General features: G+C 43.2%; 1 protein-coding gene across 5 annotated transcripts in view; it reads left to right on the plus strand.

Annotated features, from left to right (window-relative positions):
• ZCCHC7 (zinc finger CCHC-type containing 7) overlaps nucleotides 1–25,785 on the plus strand; it is an 86,764-nt gene that overhangs the window by 32,297 nt on the left and 28,682 nt on the right. For all 5 annotated transcript variants that reach the window (XM_032096623.1, XM_032096627.1, XM_032096626.1 and 2 more), the window contains 2 exons: nucleotides 23,723–23,766; nucleotides 24,932–25,048. In XM_032096623.1, the coding sequence (XP_031952514.1) occupies nucleotides 23,723–23,766; nucleotides 24,932–25,048 (161 nt within the window). The remainder of the gene's footprint in view (nucleotides 1–23,722; nucleotides 23,767–24,931; nucleotides 25,049–25,785) is intronic.

Raw genomic sequence — 25,785 nt, forward strand, 5'->3', positions numbered from 1 at the left:
GCTGTGAGGGCCATGAGATTCACTGGCCATGAGGGCAGGTGGTTTGTGAGTTCATCCCCTCTGGTGGCCTCAGTGCTGATCGTCCTGGCCCCAGTCCAGCAAGCCGCACTGCAGGAACTGCTGCAAGGGCAGAACGACCTAGGGTTGGGGGTGGGCAAAAGTTGGCAGCACCACAGGGGAATGCAGGGACACTGTTGGGGGCTGCTTAGGGGCTGCCCTGCACCAGCCAGAGGGTTCCATCCTGCCTCAGGCCCTGTGTGCTCTGCACTCGATTGTGGCTCCGGGCCCCTGAGGAAGAGGTACCGGTTGGTTCTTCCTTCAGTCACATTTCCTTCAATCACATTTCCTGGACAGCATGTGGTATATATGCCTTGGGTAGGAAAACGGTAGATGGGATGCTCCTCTCAGCAGCTGTAATGTCAAAAATCCATAGTTTGTTTTAATTAAAAAAAAAGAAGAAGTAAAAAAGGTCTAAAATCAGTCTTGTAGTTAGACCTGGCTTTATTTAAAAGTTAATATGGATGTAGAAATGTAATTCCGAGCACCTGTGTCCCAGCACTGGCTGGGCGGTGCTGAGCATTCATCACTGAAGCACCCAGCATCTCCTCAGCATTGCTGGGGTGTTCAGGGCCACCCCTAAAATGTCACGCTGGGAATTATCTGGTGTCTGCGTAGGAGATTTGTGGGGTGGTTGCATGCTTGTGTCCGACGTCAGGATGGGTATTTTATTATTTTCTGCTGACTGGGTGTGTCCTGGCATTGGCCAATTTATCTTGGTGGCTTTGCCATCCCATCTCCTGATCCTCAGTACAGAACGTGGTGAAGATTTGCAGCTGAGTCCAGGAAAACAGCAATAATGGAAACTTCTGACCTAAATTCAAAGCTATCTTAGCATTGCTGAAGTAACAACTTTGAGTGACATGCCTGGAGATCATACCAAAATTTTTCCTTATTCCTGCTCATTGTTTTGTTCCATGTCTTTTTAATAGATTTTTCATCAGAAGTACTTCCTTAAAAAAATCAGTGTAGTTGTTTTAATGAGATTTGTTGTTTTTAGGCAGTGCCCTGGGGTTTGCTTAATATAATTACAAAGCAAGGTGCAGCTGCAGCACAGCATCAGTGAAGGAAGAAAAGAGTGGGTAAAGAAAAACGTGCCAAAAATCTCCAGGCAAGGGCTCTCTTGGCCAACACAGCAGATAACCTGTGTGCTCATGATTTGCCAGCTCCCTCATTCCTTTTTGGTGCCGAGAAAGAAATCCTTACAGGACTGTGATCTGCCTCAAGTTAGGTGCAATTGGCAGCTACCTTTGATTCCTTACCTGGAGGGAAACACTACATTTCGGGTACCTAAACTTGCAGCCCCTCAAAATGTTTGTTTTACCCATTTCAGATACTTGGATGTTTTTCAGTGAATGCCAAGATGCGAGTGTACTGAAAGCACCAGTTCTGCTGACCATGTCCTGTTTTTATTGAATATTTTGCACCACTCCAGCTCACCATGTCCCTCGTAATGTGGGGTTTTCTTAGGGGCAGAGAACAGTACAGAGGGTCACAGAGCCTCAGCGAGCATCCACTGGCACTTCTCTCACAAGAAGGGGAGTCAGTGTTATTTATTCTCCCTTTTTTTCTCAAAAGGCAGCAAGCTGTAATTGAAACTGAGTTGCAGCAACTTGTTAAACACTCCAGGACCAGCACCCACTTTCACCCTGCACCAATGTTTAGGCTGCAGCTGCTGCCGATCAACGCAAGGCCCCAGATGGTGCTGCCTAATCCCCAGGAGAATCCGTGTCCTGGAGGCAGCTCTTATCGCTCCAGACCACTGCAGACATTGTCTGCAGGTCTGCTATAAGGGGGAATAATACAAACATGCAATGCATGAGTTTCACTTCCTTGAGCAACACAAAGACACAGGAAGTGAAGTTAAACTTTACAAGAATAGAGTTCACATTACCGAAAGCTGAGCTATTTTTGCTGCCCCAATAGGTAGCTGGTGGTTTGAGGGGCAAGGGGCACACTTGAACCTGCCAGTTGTATTTTGCCGCTGAGAATTGCGGTGTGAAGACCGTTTTAAAGAACATTTTTGCATTTGTTTTGTCTGTGCTGCCGGTTGCCGTTAGCTCACCTGGGTGACGCTACAGATGCTGCTTTGCTGGAGTTGTTGGAAATGCTCAAATTCTTCAATTTTCCTCATAGAAGTGTATCCTGGTTGGCTGTCCTGGCAGGTGTAGGACGGACAGGCTCTGCTCCTTTCCAGCTTCCCCTGGCAGGCAGAGGGGTTTCTGCCCACTGCGGGGAAATATCTCCAGGCACTTCTAAAAATTATTTTGGTGCTACATAGCGGGCATAATTTTGCCCCCTCTTGTCTATTTCCTTCCACATATGCCTTTAAAAATTGTCCATGTTAGGCTTTTGATAACCCAATTTTAATTTTAAAAAGCAGTCCAAATCAGTTAATGCTGGCAGGTAGTGCAGGTTGTGTTCATGTACCTCTGGGGTTCTGTTTGATCTCTACAGCAGTTATGACCATGGTTCAGTGGAGGCCAAGGTACAGCAGTGGCTCAAAAACATCTGGTTAAATTTCAAAATAAAATAAAATAAAATAAAATTGTATTTAAAAAAACCCAAAACTTAAGCATTGCTGGAACAGTGTTCATAAAAACAGATTATCATCAGTTTATCATCAGTGTCTTGTTATTTACTGAGCTGTAAAGCTTGTGCTGATTTCACACTGTACATGATTTATACTATGCTGAGTTGTTCCACTCCATACCTGAAAAATTACAAAGGCATTCAGGTTCCTGATGGCTCTATCTGGTGCTATATTTGAGCCTCTTTTATTGCTTAATATATAGCCTGCTGCTCTGGGATCAAAAAATAGAACATCTCAGGTGGTTCTGTGGAAAATGTCTGTCTAAGTCCCCGTAACCTTGCAAATGGAGTCATAATTTGGGGGTTGAATGCTTTAGTTAAAAGAAAGCAAACAAAAACTATTAGACTTTTCATTTGAAAACACATTAAAATCCTGTGGCATTTTTTACCACATTAAACAAGAAAACAAAAGTTCCACAGTAAATTATTGATAGTTTTAGTCTAATGTAGGTCCAGCTGCACTGGGAAGAGAGCATAGGTGAATGTTTTCCCCTGTTTTAATAACTGCATCCCAGCCAATAGAGTTTTGGTGAGGATGTACATGTGCTGAGGGTGTCATTTTTCAGACTTAATTCAATTGAAACTGTTTCCATAAACAACTACTTAGTTTTTTCTCTCTGGTTTGATTTTGACAAAAGCTGATGGAGGGCCTAGTATTACCTAGCAAGACCATGCTAGAAAGCTTTTATAGATTCTGTTTGCATCCCTAAATAATTATTTTTAGCATTATTTGTACTGCATATGGGTTTCCCGGGCACACGTCGTGTCATTGCAGTAACTCTAGGAACACAACAGAACAATCCACTCTCCAGAGCTGAATATACAAGATGAAAGATGTTTGAGATTAATATGCAAACATTTGGAAAACAGTGGAAATGGGAGGCAAACTGTGGAAGTTGGCTCTCCTGAGTAACACAACACCCTAAGACAAGGAATGTGAAAGAAGGTGGCTGTGACCCCCAGGAGCACAGACATCACAAAATCTGGGCATTGTTAGTGTGAAGAGTAAGCCAGGTACAGCGAGGGTTTATTCCCAATGTAACCACAGAAAATAAGGTACAGCAGGAATGAACTTCCCTGTTTGTACTTGAAAGGTTTCTCTGTGTTCTCTTTAATTTTAACAGCATTGATATTCTGTTTGCTTTATGAAACCCTTTATTACAAACAGTTATGAATATGAACATCTCATTTGACTGCTGATGAACAGAGGGGAAAATCTAAATTAAAACTTTAAATACCACTATTTAATTACCCAAATGGCTTTGACTGTGTTAAAGAGTGCCTGGGATTATTCTGTTTTTCAATTTGTTTTAATGCTTCCTCGGTAAAAGCTGATGGATTCCCAGGCCCATTGCTGTCACTGATGAACTATATAAAGATAAATGACATTATGGTAAATTCCACTTAATGACACATTTTTAATTTTCAGAACACAGACATTTTCTGGCTAGTGAATGAAGGCTAATTACCTCAAGATCAGAACAAAATAACTCCTCATTTTGAAAGATAATAGAAAAGAAATGTTGCAGATTAATGATGCTATTTATCTTTAAAAGAAAAAAAACTCTATCTTTATCCTGATAGTGCTGTTCCCTGAGGAACACAGTTATAAAATGAATCTGAAGTCGCAACTTAATAGGTTATTAAAATATTTGAGTGTGGGCTCCTCTGGTTCAGCCTTTCCATAAATTTAAATTGGAGGTCTGCTGTATTTCTAAAGAAAGCAGCTTGTTTACGAGGCCACAGGGAGCAGCCAGGGTGCTGACAAAAGACATGCCTCACCCCATACTGAAGCTCCTTTTCTAAGCCTGAATGGAACTGATATGTTTCAGAAACAGCTGAGAGAAAAGTTTAAAATGTCTGAATTATGTTACACCGGTGTCTTTTCTTTCCACTGTGTGTCATGATAAGAGTAAGTGGGAATAAAGGGCACAGAGATAAATCTGCTGTGGGGACACAGCAACAAACAGCATCAGCTGTGAAGTACCGGGATCAGAGGTTTTGTGACTGATGGCATAGGTGGCACCGTTGGTTCTTGCTGGGAGGTTTGAGCAGCCTTACCTTTAAAAAAGGTGAATGGAAAAACATACTAAGTGTGAGCTTTGCACGTGCTTGTTCAGGCTGTCCTGCTCCATCCATCATTGTCCCCAGCCAGATCACTGGTAACACTTCTGTCCCTCTCCCCCCTGATACGACACGTGTCATAGAAACGAATTCCTGTTAGATATCCTTCTCATGCAGAGAACTAAAGTGTATGAAAATTCAATTGAAAAAGGAAATTTTCATTCATGAAAATATCTTTCATGTCTGTTGTTGCGTAATCCTGGAAATCTGGACCCTGGTGCACTGGCAGCCACACTGCTGGAATGTATTGTGTGTGACGAAGCCTCTGCACTTCTCACAGTTTTCCAAGCACCATAGCCGTTCTGTGAGATGTGGTTTGTGGCTTGGCCCTGGATGAGTTCGCTCTGGAGCAGGCGGTGACAAGTCAGCTCAGCTGAACAGACTGGGAAAGAGTACTTGGAGTCTCCGAGGCTGGAAGACAAGAAGGTGGAGGGAAATCCCACTCACTAGGTTGAGATATCATGAGCTGAAGACACAGCTGGGTTTTGGGGCTGGTTTTTGGTTTCTTTCCTATCCCTCTTCATGCAGCAGAGTGTCATTTTGCCTTGACCAAGCTCAGCTGTGTGCTGGTGATGTTTTGCTGTGGCTCTGTCCGCAGGAGAGCGAGGGTCTGCTCCTGCCACTGGTACTGCAGGAGGCCTTAGGGATGGACCGCCCCTAAGTGTGGTCTGCAGCTTGGTGATCAAGGGTCAGTGCTGCTATCTCTTCCCCAATCTGCTCATCCTCCTCTGCCTTTGGACAAATTACTTAGGTATTTAATTACTGAATTAAATACCAAATTCAATATTTAAATACAGCCTGGGCTCCAGTGAGCTCCCTTCATTTGCAGCAATTCCAGTATTTTCTGTCTCTCCAAGCCCCTCACAACACTCCTTGCTTAGCCCTGCTCTCCATGGTGTGGCGGATTGGAGTTTCATGGTATGAGAGGCTGCAAGGAGACCGGTAGTCCTGCCACGTGCTCTCCTCTCTGTGTCCTTCACAGCCACAGAGGTGCTTCCAGAGGCAGCCATGCAGCCACCACAGGGCTGGCAACATCCCTTCACTTCTCTGCTGAAGTCTGTCCTGTGCCACTAAATCTGCCCCTTCACCTCGTGCTCGCCCAAACCTTCCTGAGGAGGTTCTGGAAACCCCACTGTGGTACTTGTAAAATAGTAATCTAAAGGGAGTGTTTTATATTATTTGAATTCATGTTGTTTGGATACAAATTATGTCCAAAAAGATGGATATATAGTCCTAAGAAAAGTGTCTTGGTGGCAATTTATGAATGTTTGCTGAGTTTAATGCTATTTGTTTCTATATTAGGCATGATGGAATACATTGGCTTGCGCGTGGGGTTAAAGCAGAGTTAGTTAGAGTTAAAACTCCAGCCAGGTCACTCCCTCGCGAAATGTAACACTTCTAATGGCAACAATCAGGAACACTTTTAGCACTTCTGGTGCCACTGTATTTTTCATAGTTCTCATTATTTTGTGTATGTTCCTTCCACTCATCTCTTCAAGTAACATCTTTGCTCCTTGCCTGGGACTTTTGGATTGTCCATCTGCTTTGCAGACATTGGTGACCTGTGGTCTGGTAGAAATGCAAGAGACTCGCCCATGGTCTGGAGATCATCATACACAATTAATATACATGGTGCCAACGTAAAGGAAATACAGAGCAGATTAATTTTGATTGAGTTGTAAAATGGTTATTCATTGAGTTTTTACGAGGTCTTGGCAAACCTAGGAGGTTTCATGCCTGTAATTTAAGATTCCACTGTGGATATTTGCTGTGGATGAATCGGCAGTTCATACAACAGTATTTTCTGTAAATTATTTATCTATTCAAGAAAGTGTAATGTGAGCATATTCTCTGTCTTGAAGGATTGCTGGGTTAGTTCATGCAAGGGAGCAGTGGCTCACATACCGAGGCAGTCCCATATGATTCAGAAGCCAGCTGGCCCCCCATGGCAGCATCCCATGTGATCTGCTGTGTCTTCCAGAAGCCCAGCAGATAATTCAGGAATGGTTATCAGTAAAAACCAATTTCTGTAAGAAAAGGGTTTATTTTCAAAAGGTTAGGTTCATAATGGTGGCTGAGGTTGCCTCGGTTCTGTAACTTTGTTTTTGAAAATTGCATGTCTTACAGAGTCAGTTTTACTTTTTGCAATTTAGGTTTTTGAAGGCTTAGGATTGTGAGGATAGTCTTGAGAAGAAGGCTCTTTTAGGGACATTGTAATATCAAAGCTATATTTTTTGCTTGTGTAATTATGATGATACCTATATAGAATGCAAAGGTTATGTATCACATAGGTTTTAGTAATAGTACAGTGCTTTAGGATGACATTTCTAGAGTTAGTTTGTCCTGATTTATTGTAGTAGTGCACTGAATATCAAAGATATATATGGAAATATTTTACCAGTGTTTCTGATGGATTCTGCCAGCAGAAACTGCAATTTTTATTTTTTAGTTGGCTTTGGGTTTTCTGTTGGACAATTGTCAATATGACTGAGGAGATCTCATTTAAAAAAAATTTTTTTTCATTTACATGGTGTTATCCATGGCTGTTGTGGCTCATATCTAGCATTCATACATAAATTCTTCCAATTGTACTAATGGAATTCTAGTCCCAGGCAGCAGCATTTTACAACACCGTAGCAAAAAGCAATGTCTGAAACTAGGAGTGTCTCTAAGAAGTTCTTTCACGTTGAAGCAAAAATGTGCTCAGCAGAAAGAAATGTAAATTTAGGGAAAATCTCCAATTTCCTATTCTATGCAAAGCTTTGATTTTTTTGCTGATTCAGGCAGTAGGGTTGACATTGGAGCTTCTCATTTCTTCTGAAATAATCACTTTTTACTTTGGAACAGCCTTTCATTTTTCACAGCACTATCTTCTGAAACAGTCCACTTCGTATGTATGAATCTGTTTTTCTCCAGATAACACAGAAAGTAAAACTATTAGAAACAGGTTCCCATCTATTACTTTCCGGAGTCCATAGAGAAATACTAATTTTCAGTGGCACCCATTTGGGACCTTTACTGATGTCTTTTGCCCCCCTTTCAAAAAAAGACAAAAAGAGGAAGAAGGAAATGCATCTGTAGTTTAAATTGACTGTGCCAAATAAAACATTACATTTCAAAAGAACATGTAAAAGGCAGATATTTAATGGTAATAAAGCTGTCAGTAAAAGCCTGATGGCTGAGGAGGATTGCAGAACCTGTCCTGGTGAGGTCCGGAACCATCTCTGGAGCTACAGGCACTGCCTGCTGAGTGATGGTCAGCACTGTTGGTCATCCCTTGGGTCTCATACAGCTCTTCCCTAACACAAGCACAATTTTAACTTTTATTTAGAAGTGGGATTGTGTTCTATGATGGTACAGTGAGCATATTCTAAACAAGAAGCCTGGGTAGATTTGCCTTTTTTTGTCATGAGGGCAGCCTGATGTGCTTGCATCCCTGGCCTAATTACTGCTGGTGTTAAAAACACCCCAGATTCATTGGGGTTCTATTAAGATTTGCTTTGTATATGGATTTCCATTTATTCAATTTCCTCTCTTCTGATCACTTCTACTGTTTCAGTATCTTTTTTTCAAGGAAATAAAATCCCCGATCCTCCCTCCTGCTGCTTTGCTGTATGGAAGTACCTTCTGTTTGGTTCAGGTTTTTCAGTGGAGATACCTTCTGCACCCAGGTGCTTCCTGACTTTTCTTTGTGATGACCACATCATTACCACTGCCTCACACCTTGGACAAATGCCCCTGGGACGTGTCATTCTCTGTCTCTGGGGGGCACAGCGAGGTTCCCATTTTCCTGTCCATCCATCATTGTGGCTATCCCAGAGGCTGGTCCCCTTTGCAGAGGGTAGGCAAGGATGAGGGCTGCAGTGGGCACTCTGCTCTTCTCTCTGCTCCTGCCCCCCATGCCTCTGCACTCTGGGACCCACTTGAACACTCCCCAGTGCCGACTGTTAGTTTCAGTGTCAGAGTGTGCTGTGTTAGGATACCCCATGGCTATTGCAAGCCTGCCTGGCAAAGTTTTATGTCTTCTTTTTGACAAAGAAATTTAGCATATTCCAAAGAGCAGATAGTTTTTAGTACGTGCCTTTGGAAACAATCAGCTCTGATGTGCAAGTATTTAGGTTTTCTCCAGCCACTGTTGTTCTTGTTCATGTTTTTGTTGCCCACTCCCATTACAGTTACCTCAAATGACCCAAGTTAGGATATGTTGCAAGACCTTTCTGTAGGGAAAGGTCTGTCCCTGAAGGAACTTCCTGAGTGTTCTTGGCACCTCTCCCCACTACCACATGCAGTTTAAAAACCCATAGGTAGCAAATGACACATCCACTGCTCCTGTCAATGTCACGGCCTTGCGTCGCCATGCTGAAAGGTATCTCCTCAATTTATTGTTCCCTGGTAGTTGTTTCTTTGGGAGCAGGCCTCTTGTATAGCTATTTGTTGAACTGTGTACCTACTGAATTAGTCAAAGACCTGTATAAAACCATTTTTTTCTTTTCGTCTTTACCCCTCCCCCAAACTTGCTTTTGTTATGTATTGGCTTGCTAATCCTTGTGTTGAGCAGTATCAGACATCACCTTTCTTGGGGGCACTTAGTCCACTCTTCCGCTTTCTTTGTCAAAGGGCTCCCTTAATAGGAGAAGTCAACAGGGAGGACAAAAGGGATTGAAAGTTGTATTTAATCGGGGTCAGAGAGGTGGTGTTCAGAGTGACGGGCCCACAGGCAGGCTGGCCTTTTATGCTTTCCGACACAGATGGTCCCAGAGCATTCAGCTAAGTGAAGAGAAAGCTGCCCAGTGAAAGCTATTGTGGGGCAGCATCGTTACAGTTGAGAAGGGTTGCCAGGGGTAACTGGAGAGTATCACCAGCATCCTGTGATCACTAGTCTGTGCCATTGAAAACCCCAGACCCGGGATCGCTCTGGGTCCCTTGGCATCCTCCCGATGCTCTGGCGTAAGCAGCAATGTCTCATGCTACCTTTTTAAAATTTAATATCAGTATTTTTACTTTGAGGCACATAAACTGTAGAATCATTTGCATTTCTTAATTTCAGAGTAGCCACCTTCTGCAAAATATACAGCCACTTGCTTTGGAACATATTGCTTTTCTTCCCCTGGGGAATAGTCTAATAATATTTGGACTTATTAAGATAACACTGTGTTTACAGAAACTTAATTTTTTAACATTTGTCTGAGTGCCTGAATAGCTGAATTAAAAAAAAAAAGAAAAAGAAGAGAAAAAAAAGGAACTTATGTAATTCAACATGAATAAAGACTGCAGGCATGTGCAAAAGCTTTGGAAACTGTGCCCAGAAGAACCCCGGGGGTTTGCCACGGTACCTTCTTTGGTCTAACCAAGTGGCACATCACAGCAGGTAAAATGTGTTCCTGACAAAATAATTGAATGCTGCTTTTCTTTTTAAACAGCAGCAGCCCTACTGATTTTTTGTTGAAGCCATAGGAGCTGGAGATTGTAACAGGTGAAATGCTGTTTGAAAGTGCAAGTACAAGCAGAAGCCTTGAGTAAAAGCATGAAAAGGTCAGCACCGAAAATTCACTGGTGCCCAGCAGCCATCCCTCAGCATGTGCCAGCAGCAGCTGTGGCCACACAGATCAGCCCTGGGTGCAGCCCAGGGCACCTGGTACCTTGGGACGGGTCTGGAAGGGGCAGATGCGGAGCCAGCTGTGCCACACAGTGTAGTGTGTAGAACCAGCTGTGCTGCCCAACATATGGTGCCAAGCCAGCTGTGCTGCCCAGAGTCCAGTGCAGAACCAGCTGTGCCACCTGGTTTCTGGTGCAGATCCAGCTGTGCCACTTGGTGTCCAGCATGGAGCCATCAGTGCCACCTGCCAGCGCCTTCACAGCCAGAGCACCTCCACTGTCAGTGGGTGCCAGCCAGGCTTCACTGTGGCCAAAGGGTGGTGGGCACACACAGGCTATCATACAGCTCAAAGTGAGAGGGAATTAAATGACATTTTCATATGGATTTCATTACAAAATAGGATATTTGAATTTAAAAGTGGCCATTTAGGATACTTCAGCACTTCTGGACATTTTCACCAGTGCAAATATTGTCTACAGTTAAGCAGCTCACAGCCTCCACTTGTTTCTTCCCTGCTTAGGCCACTGAGATGTTCCAATCTGAGTGCTCCTGTTGATATCAGTGACAGTGGTGGCACCTGCAGTGATGACACCTGGATTCTCCACGGCACTCCTTTTTTGTGTGGTGGCAGGGTGGGGTGCTGTGGGTAAAACACCCTATTTGTGGTAGAATTGTTTGTGGTTTTTGTTATGGCACTGTCAGATTGCAAAGGAAGGGGAGGTTTTGCAGGGCTTTGTCAAAGCGAGCAGCCTTGGAAGTCAAAAGTATAATCTTCATTATAATGAAACAGAAATAATGAAGGCTGGAGGCAGGTGTGTAATTCAAAGAGCGTGTTGTCAGAGACAATGGCAAAAAAGGAAATCAGTGTTTCTACAGCTCCTGAGATATGTTCTTTTCAGGCAACCAGTGAATTTATCATTCTTTGTATTTCCAGAAGAGGGAGGCTAGCTGTGTGTTCCTTTCTCTGTTTAAATAGTTGGCCCACTTGTTTTCCAGATTTTGAATGTTGCTGGTGAGTGATGTAATCTGTTTGCTTTAAATAGTTTGTTTACTTGCCTGCATTTGCGTTGAGTATGTGGCTTTTTACTTTCATACCTCATTTTCATTTTTTTAAACCATTTGAAGATCTGCTGGGTAACAAATTGCAGATTTTCTTTCCCTTAAGCTTCCCTCTGCACCTCTGTTAAAATAATAATAAAAGGTAATCACATCTTTCCTAGTGCATCATCGAATTTGTTGATCTTATACAAACACAGGTGTAAATGAAAGCAAGTGTAGAAATAATGCATCTCAAATGTGCTTTCTTCACATTTTTTTGAAAATGAATATCTGATTTTCAGATTTGTGTAGCAATGCAAAATACATGTCTGATTTCAGTCATATGGGATCATCTGAATCACTAACTAATGGCAAAAGGAGATGCAAACTTGAGCATCCCAGCATTTCTTTATTGCTAATACGCTACAGACTTGAAATAAAATTGTTTGAGGTTGTACTCAGCAGAGGTTCTGCCACACAGAGGTTCTCCCATAACGTTTTGGGAGTTTCCTGCCTCTAGTCTTGCCCTGAATTAAGGAGGTAAGTGTATGGGAAGAAATCTGTAACTCTGGTTTTTTAACTGGCAATCAAGATTTGCATTATTTTTCCTAAACCACGTGGGTTTGGCATTAAGGCTAGACCTTGTGGCAGCTCACAGCTGACAGAACTAGGTGTGTATGGCAGCTTTACCTGTGCTCATCTCCATGCTGGCTCCGCCTGTGAGTCACAGGCTGAAGTGCTGTTCCTCACCAACATGGCCAGCACTGGCCCAGCCCTGCCACAGGCAGGGCTTCCAGCAGATGTGGCTTCATTTAGGCTCCGGTGAAGAGATACTGGGCTAGATCTGGTACCCAACCACCAATACGGGGTCTCTGGTAGCACAGTGTTGTTGGATGAACCCAGCGGTGGCATCGTCCCAGTGTGGGTGCCATCCCACTGTGGAGATATGCCAAGCAGGACAGGACTTGTCTTTGGACAACCTCAGGGAACACCAGTGGGGCCACTACAGCGGTACCCGCTGCAAACTGGTTGCACTCTTGTCCACAGGCAGGGACCAGATGTCTGCAGGAGGGTGGGCGTGGGTGTTCTCTGCCTCCTCCTCTTCCTCTTTCTCCTTCACAGCCTTGTCAGTCTTTTCTGATGTTTAGTGTAAAATGGTGCCAGCTCCTTTCAGGAGTGTCTCTCCTAACATTGGGCATATACTCTCCCTTCCCAGCTCATCAAGACTTTAGGAACAGAACAGACCCTTGTGAGCAGTGGTGGCTCCTGTGCCCTGGCCACAGGCTCAGAACACCAATCTTATGTTCCATTGCTTTTCTTGTGTCCTTCCTCCCTGCCCACAGCCCAGTGAAAGATGGTGGGAGTTAGAGAGAGTGTCTGCATTATTTGTTTAAAGGACTGACGAGCTACCACCCTGCTCAGGAAATTTGGTTGATTGCACATTTTAAATGAGGCCTTGGTGATTTTTTTCAGTGCTAGGACTGGTTGTTTTTTCCCCCAGTGTTGCTAGGTAGAAGCAGGATCTGCTTTGGAACCAGCCCTTTAGTCATGGATTCAGACATCCCTTCCTCTTGTCTTCATGAACGGGGAAAACCTGAATCAAAGATTTCAGGAGTTATTGCCCAGACTTGTAATATAGAAACTATATTTAGTCAGTTGTTCAGTAGAACCGTGATTCTGCTGCAGCATAGGGGACTTTCACCTGAGGCACATGGGCAGAACTGTTCAGATGATTGAGTCTTTATCAGAAAGGAGTGACTGAAATCACAACTTTTGATGTGCATCACCTTTCTTGGATTGATACAAATATTTCACATTCACTTCAGCTCAGTCACATGAAGTAATTGACCTGAATTAAGTAACTGCATATTGTAAAGAGTACTGCTGTTTAAAAGTCAACACTGAAACAAAAAAGAAGCAGCTTTAATCAAGCAAAACATCATTGTAAATTAAATGAAAAAATATAAATATGAAGTGCATAACAGTTTCCTACTTGAACAGCAAAAAGGTGAGACTTACAGTATTTGAATTTAGGTAGGAAGAGCTAGCATATAATATGCCTTCCATTTATATTGATGTCAGGAAGAAGTGGTATTAAATGTCCTAAGTGCTGTTTTAAAACTAATTATATGCAGTCTAACTATTCAGTACTGCTGTTGTCCGATTCATTTTCACTAACGGCGTGTTAAGTTCTCAGAATTCAAATGCTTAAAATCAAGTATAGACTTGTGAGCTCTCCTAGTCCTTGTGTTCTGTTCTCTATCTCGGGCACATCACAGGCTGTGAAAACACTTGAGCAGCACCCACTGGGATTGATGTGGTGCTAATCACATCCCTCCCGGCCCCCTGCCTGGCAGCACCTGGGCAAGACGTGCAGTGACCAAGCTCCTCAGGTGTATGAAAAGTTCGTATTGTTAAGGAACTCAAATTTTGTAGATATGGAAGAAAGTTTTGTTCATTACAACAGCATACTTATGAGCTGCCTTTTGGTAGCGGTGAGGAGGATTTACTATTGCTGTGGTATCTGTTTAGGGGAAAAAAAAAGAAAAAACACCTAACAAATAAACAGAAAAGAAACCAAAACCAGGGAGACAAATGATCAAAGTGTAAATAACTATGTCTTTAGCATTGTAGGAGGTGCTTTTGACCCCACCATTGAAATGTCAATTGCGGTTACACTGCATGCACAAAATAGAAAGTAAAAAAGAGTGAGAGAAAGATCAAGTATACACTATTTTTAAAATCTGTTTTCGTTTATTTATAAATGATAAAAAAAGCATTTTCTTCCCATGCTGCAGTGAAATGCTCTGGGGTGTCTACACCCCACTGTTGAGACCACTGTGCCAGTATACGTGGGAAACAGAGATGAAATTGGGGTCTCAGATTCATTTTATCTCCTTGCAGCATTGAAGTATTTTTTGAACAAGCAAAAACTGAATTCTCTCATTAAGAATTGTTATTTGCTGATTATAGAGACAGCATTTCCTTTTCCCCACTTTTCTTTGGAAAGAGAAAAAAGGAAAGAAAGTGGTGTGTTTTCTGCTGTGGTCCTTGTTGCAAAGACAGAGCTGTTGTAGCCAGTGAGATTTAGTGGTTCTTTGGCACTTCATTTTTCATCACCTCAAAATTTTACCTCGAAGTACAGAATGACATCCTGGAAAGCTGTTTTCTATTGCGAGCGGAAGGCTGATGTTGAGATGTCCATTCCAGTTGTTTTCTGTTCCCAAGAAAAGGGTGTCTTTTTCATGTGAAACAAAGTAACACCAAAAATTAGGACTGCAATGGAAAAGGAGATGGTGTACCTTCTCATTCTTTGCAGTGTTGGAATCTCTACCCTGCAGAGCCCAACATAAGACCAGGCTCTAGATGTGTGACCTTCAGGCACCAGACGCTAGTGCTGTTTGGTGCTTTTATGTTCCAAATGTCTACAGTCCTTTGTGGCAGTTTGAGAGCAGAGCACAGTCTTCCATGGTAGTGACTCTTGGAAGACCAACTGCACCATCTTGGTACATGTTTTATAAGCCATGACCAAGGTGTTGAGAAGATCTTTCAAACTCTTCCTGCTGTAGAAGTGTTTCAGGCATGGACTAAAGGATCTGCCTGTGGTGGTAAGGTCATAAAAGCCCAGGAAGACCAAATTAGAGCAGAGTGCTTACACTGGAGCTCTCTTCTCATGGAGCAACTGTGCTGTTGCATATCCTCAGATGCATCAGCATCTTGTTTCCAGTCACTGTCAGGAGTGCTGTGTCACTGCATCACTCGCCCCTTTTCTTGGAAAGCTCAAGTTTGAAGAAGACTTAATGTGGAGGGGCACCAAGGGTGCATGGCAGATGGGGAGATTTCTTCAAATGGATAGCAAATCTGTGAGGTGATGTTAATTTCTGTTACCCGAAATTATTCTGTTCAGTATGAATATTTTTGAGGAACCTCCTGCTTATGATTCCTATTGCTATAACCATCAGGAGGATCAAAATGGAGAACTAGGAATTTCACCTGCTCTATGTCTCCGTATTGGCATCAGCTCAAGCTGCAGTTCTGCTCTCAGAGTAATGCAATTTCCCACATCCTGACCCTGACCAGGCTCTTTGGGAGTCCTTTTGTCTGGAGCTCATTTGAGTCCTCCCAGGAAGAGATGAAAAGTGCTGAGAACTGCCACCCTCAGAGCTGTTTTGGGTCTGTCTCCTTCCAGGAACCCTGTGGTGGTCCTCCTCGTGTTCCAAGAGCTGTTTGTGGGAGCCTGGCCTGAGCATGAGGGTGGGAAGGAATCACCAGAGCTGGGATGATTTAGTTTGCCTTTGCCCTATGGGCCATTTATCAGCACAAAAGAAAGTTGAACCAATATTCTGGCCCATACCCAAAGACTGGCACTCAGCCTGCATTGAAATGTGATTTATTTTTTCCTGGGTTAAAGATTTTGGGAATTTCAGAGAAAAAGTTAAGATCCCCAATTAAGCTTGACAAATTTCAGATATTCATCTACATCAATATTATTCCAACTCAGGGATTATTTCCGTATTTTATTGTTTATGGCAGCATCAAGAGAGCCGTGTTGTTTCTCACCAGGATGCAGCTACTGGTGAATGGTTTTAGGTTTGCAATTCAACTGAAGCATTGAATTTCCAAGAAGCAATTAATTTCCAAGAAGCTTTAAATCTGGATTTCATTACAGGGAGACACGTCACATTGTTGGCACATACCTTACACGGCTTCTTTTAGCCACAGGGACTTCGGCAGATCAGACACCACACGCCTTAGCAGAGCAAAGTTCTGTGGACTTTGTTGTCTCCTTTTTATTTATATTTATATTTCATCTGTTTTGTATTGGTGAAAAAAGATGCAATATGTTGCCAAAGCAGACTCCCAGGACACAACTGCTGATCTTCTGTAAACAGTGAGGAGTGAAGCAAGGGTCTTCCTCAGGCTCACGTCTGAGCAGTTAACCAAGACCCATTTCATCCCGCCATGAAGGGACCCTCACAAGGGCCCCAAGCACCACGTGTGCCCGGGCTGGGCTGGCAGGCTCCGCCAGCTGACATTGGTGGCTGCGACAGACACCCTCTCCAGGAGCTGATTAAGAGCTGAAGGTTCTCCGTGGCTGTAGAGCCGCCACAGCCCCTGGCTCCCACCATGAGCTGCCCGGTGAAGGGTTGTGCAGCCGCTGACAAAATCACCATCACTTAAACACAGAAATAGTCTTGGTGATGCTGAGTCAATTCTTGGCAACCTATTGATCCCATAAGGCATTTCAGAATACCTCTGCCACTGGAGCTCAGGCTTCACAGACCTCACAGCCGTGCGTGCCCAGGCCCTGGCCATGCTCCCGAGCTCCATGTCCGTTTGTCCATCTGTCCATTCTGCAGAGGCTTGCTGGGCATAGGTCTGCAGTAACTCTCAGTGTGCTACCACAGCAAATGCTGCAGACATGTTGTCAGATGAATGACACTAGGAAATGAAAATTATTATTCCTGTTTTGAAATTATAATTGTGTCTCAAAACGGGGGGTTTTATGAATAACTTAGACCTTTTTTGGCAGTAACGTATCCTGAAATTTCCCTTTATTTTATTACTGTACTTTTGGTTTTATCCCTGTTTTCATTTTCTCACATGTAATTCTGAGTTAGTATTTATTATTTTTCTCTTCACCAAGGATTGCTGGAATCTAAAAGGTATTTCAAACAACTTAATCAAATAGCTAAAAAGGGTTTCTCTTCAAAGTAAAGTATTATTCCCTTTTCAGTCATATAGAAAAAAATAAAAAAGTGAAATCTTGATGCACCCGATGAGAACAATAGATTTGTGTTCAGCCTTTCCTTCTCTAAATTAGAAATCACAGTATAGACAATGGAATTTCTAAATCATATATTATACCTTATTCTCTGGTGGGAATAAAATGTTCATGTTTGCCTCCTTTTCTCTGTTTAACTTTGACTGCTGTGAACACTAGGAAGAATAACCCTGCAGCTTTTCTTTCTTTTTTTCTTTTTTTTTTTTTTTTAATCTATTCACTTTATACTTTTCAGACAGATTTTTCCCCGGGGTGAAACAAAGGTTAACTGAAATTTCCTCTGTTGTGTACCTGAACGAATCAGCAGTTTGAGAAGGAAATCCCATTGATGGGCAAAGAGAGTGACAGGCTCTATTTAAAGAATTCCCCCGACTGTGTGGTAGACCAACCATGCCATGAATTTAACTGTTCCTGTGGTCCCCATACTTGTACCCACCGAAAAGAGAGAAAAACCTACTTTGTTCTGCAAATGTTGCGCTAAGCTTTGAAAATCATGAGCCGCTGAGTTTTGTGAATTAACATGGCCAGCAGTGGCCAGTGCTGAAGGAAGTACTGTTACAGCACAGACAGAAAACAGACAGGAAATTATGCATACTTACATAATGGAAAGGGCACCCTACATGTTCATATTTAGCATGTGTTTCCCTGCTGAAGCAGCAGTTTAATGGTACATATATTCCACAAAAATATGATTTAGAGAATTGTCTTATGCTTTTTTCACTGCACGTTTTTATTCCCACTTGGTACATGAGGCTCTTTACCCACACTGAGCTCCTGGAATAAATGGAGCTGAGGGAGACACAGAGGGGCACACGTGTGGAGGAGGGTGCAGGATGGGTCGCTGGAGAGGTTGTTTGACACAGAAACGGGGTACAGAGCCAACATGTGGCATCAGGGATCCAACTCCTGGTAGAGCAGCAGGATACGGTGATTTCTGTATCTATCAATGTCTGCTTTAACACCACAAATACATGTCTCTGCCTGGTTAGGTGCTCTTAGCTCGTGTGTGTCGCACTCTGTGGTCTGTGATGTCCCTGGCAGTGGCCACCCCAGCCCAGCCACGGGGCCCCACCAGCAGGCACACTGCTGGGGAATTAGAGCACCAGTCGTACCCCGACCGCCAGACCTTTCCTCTCTGGCAGTGATGGTTAAGTCTTCCCCCATGGGTCATAGCTGCTCAAGTTTGCTTAAAGTAACTTTTACAGCTCCTGGGTTTTTTTTTTTCCTGCTTTAGCAGGGCTGCTCAGAGCTCTGTGAGTTTCTTTTCCTGTTTGAACTCTGTTTGCTTTTGGCCAGCCCTGCCTTTGCTTCAGTCAACTGCTTACGTTTTAATTAATTTCAAAATGGGTTGAGTATTGTTTGTTGGATTTTGTGATGCTTTTCGAAAATGGCAGATAAAGGTTGCTAAGAATAAAGTATTGCAGGGATTTCCCTATTGCCAAAACATGTGCATATTACTGGCACATACATAATTTTAGGTATGAAGGGGACTGGCATGAGAGCCTTTTCTTGCCATGAGAAAATGTCTCAAATTGAACTTCTGTCAACAATTCCTTCAACTGATTTCCCTGCGGGTCTTATGGATCTCTTTTAAAGCTGTCTTAAAGAGATATTGACAGGTATTCCGTTAAACAGCAGGTGTTTTGTTTTTAAGTAAATCATCTCATCAAGGAGAAGTTGAGAAATCAGTAGAAATGTCTAAGAAAAACACACCAGGGTTGATGCTCTTCCCCTCCAAGGAGCTGGTGTGAGCAGCTGGGGTGTGCAGAGGGGGCTGCGACCCCATGGCAACTGATCACCTCCCTGTGGGGAGGGGTCCCTGCTGGGATGGACCTGGAGCTGCTGGAATGGGAGCTTCAGTCAGCACAAGGAGGACCAAGCTCTTCTCCATCATGGCTGGTCTGCAGCAGGCCAAATAGCAGGTGAAATGCATGTGGGGGTGCATGCACACACACCTGTACGCACATAAGCAGACGCAGTCTGACAGGCATGGCCGTGCAGACACACACATGTCTGTAGGCTCTTGGAATACCTCTTCTGAGAAGGGAGAGATGTACAGTATGTCCTGGTCCATAGAAACCCAAATTCCTGTGCTTTACCAAAGCTGTTGTCGGGAGGCCACCTCGATTTCTGTTTTGGGACAGTGCTTGGCTGCTACGCTGGCATACTGTCATTCCTCTTTCTTTTGTGAGAAGAGCTACTTGGGCTCAGAAAATGTGAAACTCATTATAGCAAGCTGCATTACGGTAAGACTTCAATCACTTCAGTTCACACATAAGCAGGAATTTTCAGATATATGTAATATATGTCATAATGTGAAATTCATACAGATCTAGTGATTTTTAGGGGTTTTAAGGCTTATAATTTTAAAATGCCTTTCCACTAGGAGCAGAAGCTGTGTCCTGGTATGGTAAATATTGTTCAGAGATATGTCTGAAACAGTCCTTGCCACGGAGATCTTATACTAGAATATAATTAGAGTTCTCTATTCTGTAATATGCTATATTAATTAGCAGTCGAAATCCAATTTTTAAAGCCCAGCTTTGAAATGTATTTGCCCTTCAGGCCACGTATCATTGTGCCACAGCTTGAAGTGTCCTGTTTCACTGGGCTGATCATAAAATAAATATAATACATGTCATCATGTATTTTCCAATTAGAAGGAAGGGGGGACATGGCCACTTGCTTTCTTCTTTTGGGAAATTTAGTGTTTTATTTTCAAAGTTGGATGTCCATGCTCTGCAGCTTCTCTGTTGTTGAAGAAGGGGATGACACAAACCCTTGCAGGGCAGGCAGAGCTTGTGCAAGGACATGTTTTCTCCCAGCCCTGATGAACAAAATACTAGTGTGATTTTGGGGGGGAGTCACAACCCATGCCCAGCAGTGCCCTGCCTGGCCAGAGCAGCCCGATCAGCTGCTGGGGTCCCTGGTGGAGCAGCACAGCAGATAAGGAAATTTTGTGAACCGTTTATTGTTTATTCTGAGTCAGTGTTTTGTTCTGTGGAAGCAGATTGTTCCTCCGGGCAATTTCAGGTTTTGACTGCTGGTCCTCCGTCTCCCTCCTCCCCTCCTCTCCCTGTCTGGGATGAAAGAGGGGAGGTTTGAATGCACATTGAACAGTGGTCCTAAATCTGGCTTCACCCCGAGCGCTGCTCAGAAATTTACATTTTCATGCTGCTGGAGGGATACATGTGAATCTCAATGATCTTTCAAAATTTTTCTTTAAATAAAAGCAAAGCTGTTGCTTGCCATTCATCCCATTGTGCAGGGGCAGAGGACAGCCAAAATGTGGTACTTGATAAAGGGAGAACCTTGTGCAGGGCTTCCATTTTCATATAAATAGTGTATATTTTACATCCTCTTCTTCCCTGATCTGCAGTTTGACAACACCATTTTCTCAAAGTATAAATGTAAGAAGTTTATACAGTAAAGTCTGTTGTATTTTTTTAGTATAGAAATATATATAATCATAGCACAGGAATTCATCTTAATCTTAGTATTAAACTTAGTGTAGAAATTAATATAATTAAAAGGAGGTAGGGTTTAATAAATGAATATGAGGAAGATTAAAAGCACAAATATATCAGAGATGTTCTTGGTTTTATTTAACTCACAGGATGCTTTAAGTAAGTTTTGCTGTGCAAGTTCTCCGCAGAAAAAGAGGGAAATCTTGACCGAGATTGTCTGGATCAGTCTTTGAACTGCTGTATTTGGAAGAGTAAAAAATAAAGTAAATATAAAAATAAGCAATCACAGCCCTTCCTTCAGGCAGAATTCCACCTTCTGTGTGCATACCCACCTTATAAAAAGCATGAAATGCTCTAATGTGGTACTGGCATGGCCTTGGAGGACATCAGGTGGCAGGTGTTTTGCAAGGCTTTGCGAGGAATGGAGCTCTGAGCAACTGCCGTGCGTCTGTCCAAAACTACCCTCTGTGCCTCGGGTCGCGGTCTGTGGGATGGGAGAGCATCATCCTCGGGCACCCCGGGGGGTTGGTGAACCCACCTCTGCTCCCTGACCCAGTCTGTGTTCGTTGTGGGTGCCAGCTGCCTGCCTGTCCCAGGGCAAAGCCACCACTGCATCCTTGGGGAGGCTCCTCTGCAGTGCAGCCCCAGACCTGCCGCCCGCCTGAGGCTGCTTGATGAGGAGTAAAGTAAAGGTGACAGGGGCTACAGGCTAGAGAGAGAGTGGCACAAGGGGGGCCCCAACACGCCAAGGTGCTGACGTTGGTGGGTGAGCCAAGGGAACAGCCAGGACAGTGGGGGTGGAGTGGCCAGGAACCACCCACAGGGCACCGGGATTGCCTGTGGGGCACATTAATTCATCCAAATAAGGGAACAAAATCAGAGGGAATGGGAAGTATCTGTCAATTTGATAAGAGTTTTGTGATTTATTTAGTGATCTAGAGCCAGACAAAACACTGTGGTTGATGAGAAATATTGTTGCAGATTTTTCTAGGTGTCTCTACAGCAAGATTTCACCTTGGTTGCAGAATCAAAACTCTCCCTGGGTGTTTCAGTTTGAAGAATTTATTGTAGGTGAAAAAAAAGCCTTATGCAATATATTGTGAATGAGAATTAACTTTTAGATCACCAAACAGATTTAGTAACAGGAGATTTTGTTGTAATATTTCATTCAGCATTAAAGCTCTTGTATTTATTTTCTGAGTGGAGCAGTTTTAGCTTCTTGTATTAGGAGTATTTGAGTCATTGTATCATGGTTTTCCCCTGTGAAGCAGGGGATTTTGACAGTGAAGAAGAGAAACTTGGTTGGTTTGCCCTCAGGAAGAGCATGCCTAGTGATTAACAGGAGTTAACTCAGTGGTAATTTTGATCTGTGACCATTCTGCATGTGCATTTCTGTGCAACACGGCACTTGCAGTGCTGAGTGCCAAGGCAGAGCTTTGAATTACAAACACCTTTTTCTTTATGAATTAATTTCCTTAACAGGTATTTGAGCCATAAATAATGCACTCAAATATGACAATGTGTCTTTGCTTTTAATGATCAGGCCTCAAAAGGCTTGATTTTCTCTCAAGTATATCCACAACTCACTCATGCCAAAGGGCACTGATGCGTCACTGTCCCATCCATCCTCCCTGTGATCCCGAACGATGCTGGGGTGACAGTTCAGGTGGGTGCTGGAGTCCTGGCAGTGGCAGTCACTTTGTGTGCGGCGACTCAAGTTCATACATCACACAAATCACTTTTTTAACAGGCCAGTTAGTGCTTTATCAGTGTCTCAGTGACAGTCATTGGCATGAGCAAGTGTTGAAAATAAAAATACTTCACAGTGTAGTTCAGGTGAGAACAGGTGGTATGAGCCCTGACTTGAATGAAGAGCAGCAGTAAGCAGGTGTTGAGCTCTGAAGCACCTGAGTGACATATCTTGTATCCAGATACTACATCACATGCTTCAGGCAAAATTACTGACTTTTTCAGTGAATGAAGAGGAGGCATAAAATTATAGATGATATAATTTTAATTTGCAGTCGTCCACCTTCTAATGGAAATTAATAGTACAATCAAAACTGGAGAAATTTTTGCTGTCTGTAAATCACAATAATGTTGTGATTTGTGTTACTAACGTGGATGCCTCAGAGTCAGACGCAGGATTGGGATGGGACAGTTTGCATTTAAAAGTTCACGAACATGCAGGACGACTCTGCACACAAGTTGTAGTGCTTGCTGTAAAAGCATGGGTGAGGTGAGCCCCTCCGCTGACATGAATCCTATAGCGGTGAGAAGCTGCTGTGGGAGCACAGCTGTGTGTGCACAGCCGGAGCGCTCAGTGCTGTCGACATGCAGAATTTCCAAACAGCTGTAGCTGCATCCCTATGCCTTTAGCTTACTGCCCTTCCATTTCCTTCTTGGTTTCTTTCTTTTCACTCCTGCCAGCCCAAAGGCTGCATGTGAGAGGGTTATGGCGTGACAGTCGATTATTCAGTGTGTCTTCCTGATTTATTGCACATTACCAAACCCTGTTTGGAAATAGATTTGCTCAGCTTACAGTCTGGGTGGCTGAGGTTATGCTCAGTCGTGTTGGCACGCAGCAGTCAGGATGCAGGGCTGGAGACACAGACTTGGTGAATTCGCAAGGAGGAGAAGTGTATGCTCTGTATTAACTTCTTGTTCCATGTGCTCCCACGCTTGCAACCTCTGGGCTTGAGCTGGGCATCCCCACAAATGCAGGCAGGGATAGCTCCACTGGCTCGAGTTGGGACCTTTGGAGCCCATGCCTCTGAGGGAATTAAATCCCCACCTGAATTTAGATCCCAGGGAGGCAGGACAAGAGTGTGGTGTCCGGAAAACTCCTCCCAATAGTTGGACATGGGCTGATACTCAAGTGAGGCAGATTTAGTGCCCAGTGGGTCAATAGCTTTCTTTTACCAAAGAGGAAACTAGTTTCTCCCCTTTAGTATATCAAAATCTGTTAGCAGTTTCAATAATTGCAGTCATCGTCATGTTGAATATATTATAGAAAAATATTCATATAAATTAAATATAATTAATTTTTATTTTGTTTTTCAGGAGAAATTGATGTGGACTGGTCCATCTCTCATAAAGACTTAGAGGTAACACAGACATCCAAATTTTTCTAGAATTCTTTATTTTGTTGCTTATTAACAAGCAGAACAAAGTAAATGGGATTGAAAAACCCATCTGTGGTGTTTGTGTGGGACAATTAGCAGTGTCCTCCCACAGAAGAAAGGAGTTCCTGAGCTGGGGCTGGCATAGAGGCAGGAAGGGACAGGGATGCAAGGAGCTGGAGTGCCTCCACAAACTCTGCAAGGTGGACATCAGCTCTTCCTTCTGGGTGTGTTCAGAGCCCCAGAGCTGTTTCACGGCAGCCTGGTCCCCTTCCCAGGCAGTGCTGGGAGCCAGCAGAGTGTGGTGCCTTCCTGGGCTCGGCGCAGGGGCGGGCGTGGAGAAACTGCAGCCCAGAGTTCCCAGGCGAGGTGCCGGAGCATCCAGGAGGACTGAGCTTCAGCTGCTGTGTCCAACTCCTTCCCTTTTTCTTTCCAATGTCCAGTAGAGCTGATACAATCAAGTGACATTAATAAATTCTTTCCCTGAAGAGAAATGGTGTTTTTATACCTCTCCTGTTCACTCATCCAAAATTTCTTTTTTTTTTTTTTTTTAATCTTGTGATGTTTACTAGGCAATGATAGTTGTAGATAGGATTTTCAATTCTGGCTGCCTACACAGAAAGTATGTGTGAGGTCATTGGGAGAGAGACAGTTGTTTCCAGCTTCTCTTTTTTTTTCTTCCTTTTTCCTTTTTAAGTCTTTCTTTACAATTGCAAATTGCAGATTTCATCCAGACTTGTATAGCATTGTACTTTGTCCAAGCAGTTTCCCTTAATGTGTGCAAGGGAACATGTAACTTGCATTTGCAATTGATGTTAGTTTTATTTGTGTTCTGGAGAAAATTCCAGTTTGTCGTGACATAGCACAGTGAGTAAAAGTATCTTGGCTAATTGAGGGAAAGCTTCACAAATGCAGTATTAAATAGCAAAAAAAAAAATCTCCTGAAGTGGAAGTTTGGACGAGTGCTTTTCTTCCAGACAATGCAGGTTTCTCTGTAACAGAATTACCCATTCCAAACCTGCATGTGTAAATTGTACATGTGAAACATTAGATTTCTGCTGGATCACTGCCAGCAGTGACCTTTATAATTCCCAGTTCCCAAACCACAGAATCTCAAGTGGTAAATGCATTTCTCTCTCTGTTTCACCAGGCACGGATCTCCAACTACATGGGTATGAGGCACAGCAGCATGCGGTACTACAAAAACGTTACTTGTAGGAACTGCGACAGGCCAGGACATTTGTCCAAGAACTGTCCCACTCCAAAGGTAAATGCAATGCTTAAATCACTTGTACTTTCAGCTGTTTTCCTAATACACCCTTCTGCTTGCCATTAGAAGCGTTGTTTCGGTGGTTTATCCTTTCTTTGAAGCATTACTCTGAGTTGCAGGATAGCTTGCATGAGGTCCGCTTACTGTATAAAATTATCCTCTGTTTGGCTATGTCATTGTTTTTATTGTTTTTATAAGAGAGAAATATACAGACTTATATCATATAGAATTATATTGAATGATTTATGTTGGGAGAGACCTTAAAGCTTAACTTGTTCCACCCCCCTGCCAGGGGCAGGAGCAACTTTCACTAAACTATGTGGCTGTAAACTGAGCAAGAAAAAGAGTCAAGTGTCATACAGAAACATCTTTTTTTTCATATGGTAAAACAATTTGAAAGTGTAAAATATTTTTCAATTGTATTTTCAGTAAGGAGAATCCATGAAATCAAAAATACAGCCTTAGAAATTAAATGAAAGCAGAAAGTGTAATGAACTGTGATATGAATAGTGTTAAAAACCGTGGACAGGACAAAACTGGAGCTAACTTTAAGCAGCTCAGATAGATGCCAAATATTCCGAAAGTTTGTCCTGTGGTTAGAGGTTTAAAAGGCAGTCACGACACTGTCAAGAAGTGGGAGCTGTTGTATGACAGCCTGAATTTACCAACCCCCACAACAGAATCTGTAGAACCCTCGGTCCTCCGCGCTGTTACCCACAAGGACACTCAGAATG

Source organism: Corvus moneduloides, chromosome Z, assembly GCF_009650955.1.
Source record: "Corvus moneduloides isolate bCorMon1 chromosome Z, bCorMon1.pri, whole genome shotgun sequence".
In the NCBI taxonomy this organism is placed as follows: Eukaryota; Metazoa; Chordata; class Aves; order Passeriformes; family Corvidae; genus Corvus; species Corvus moneduloides.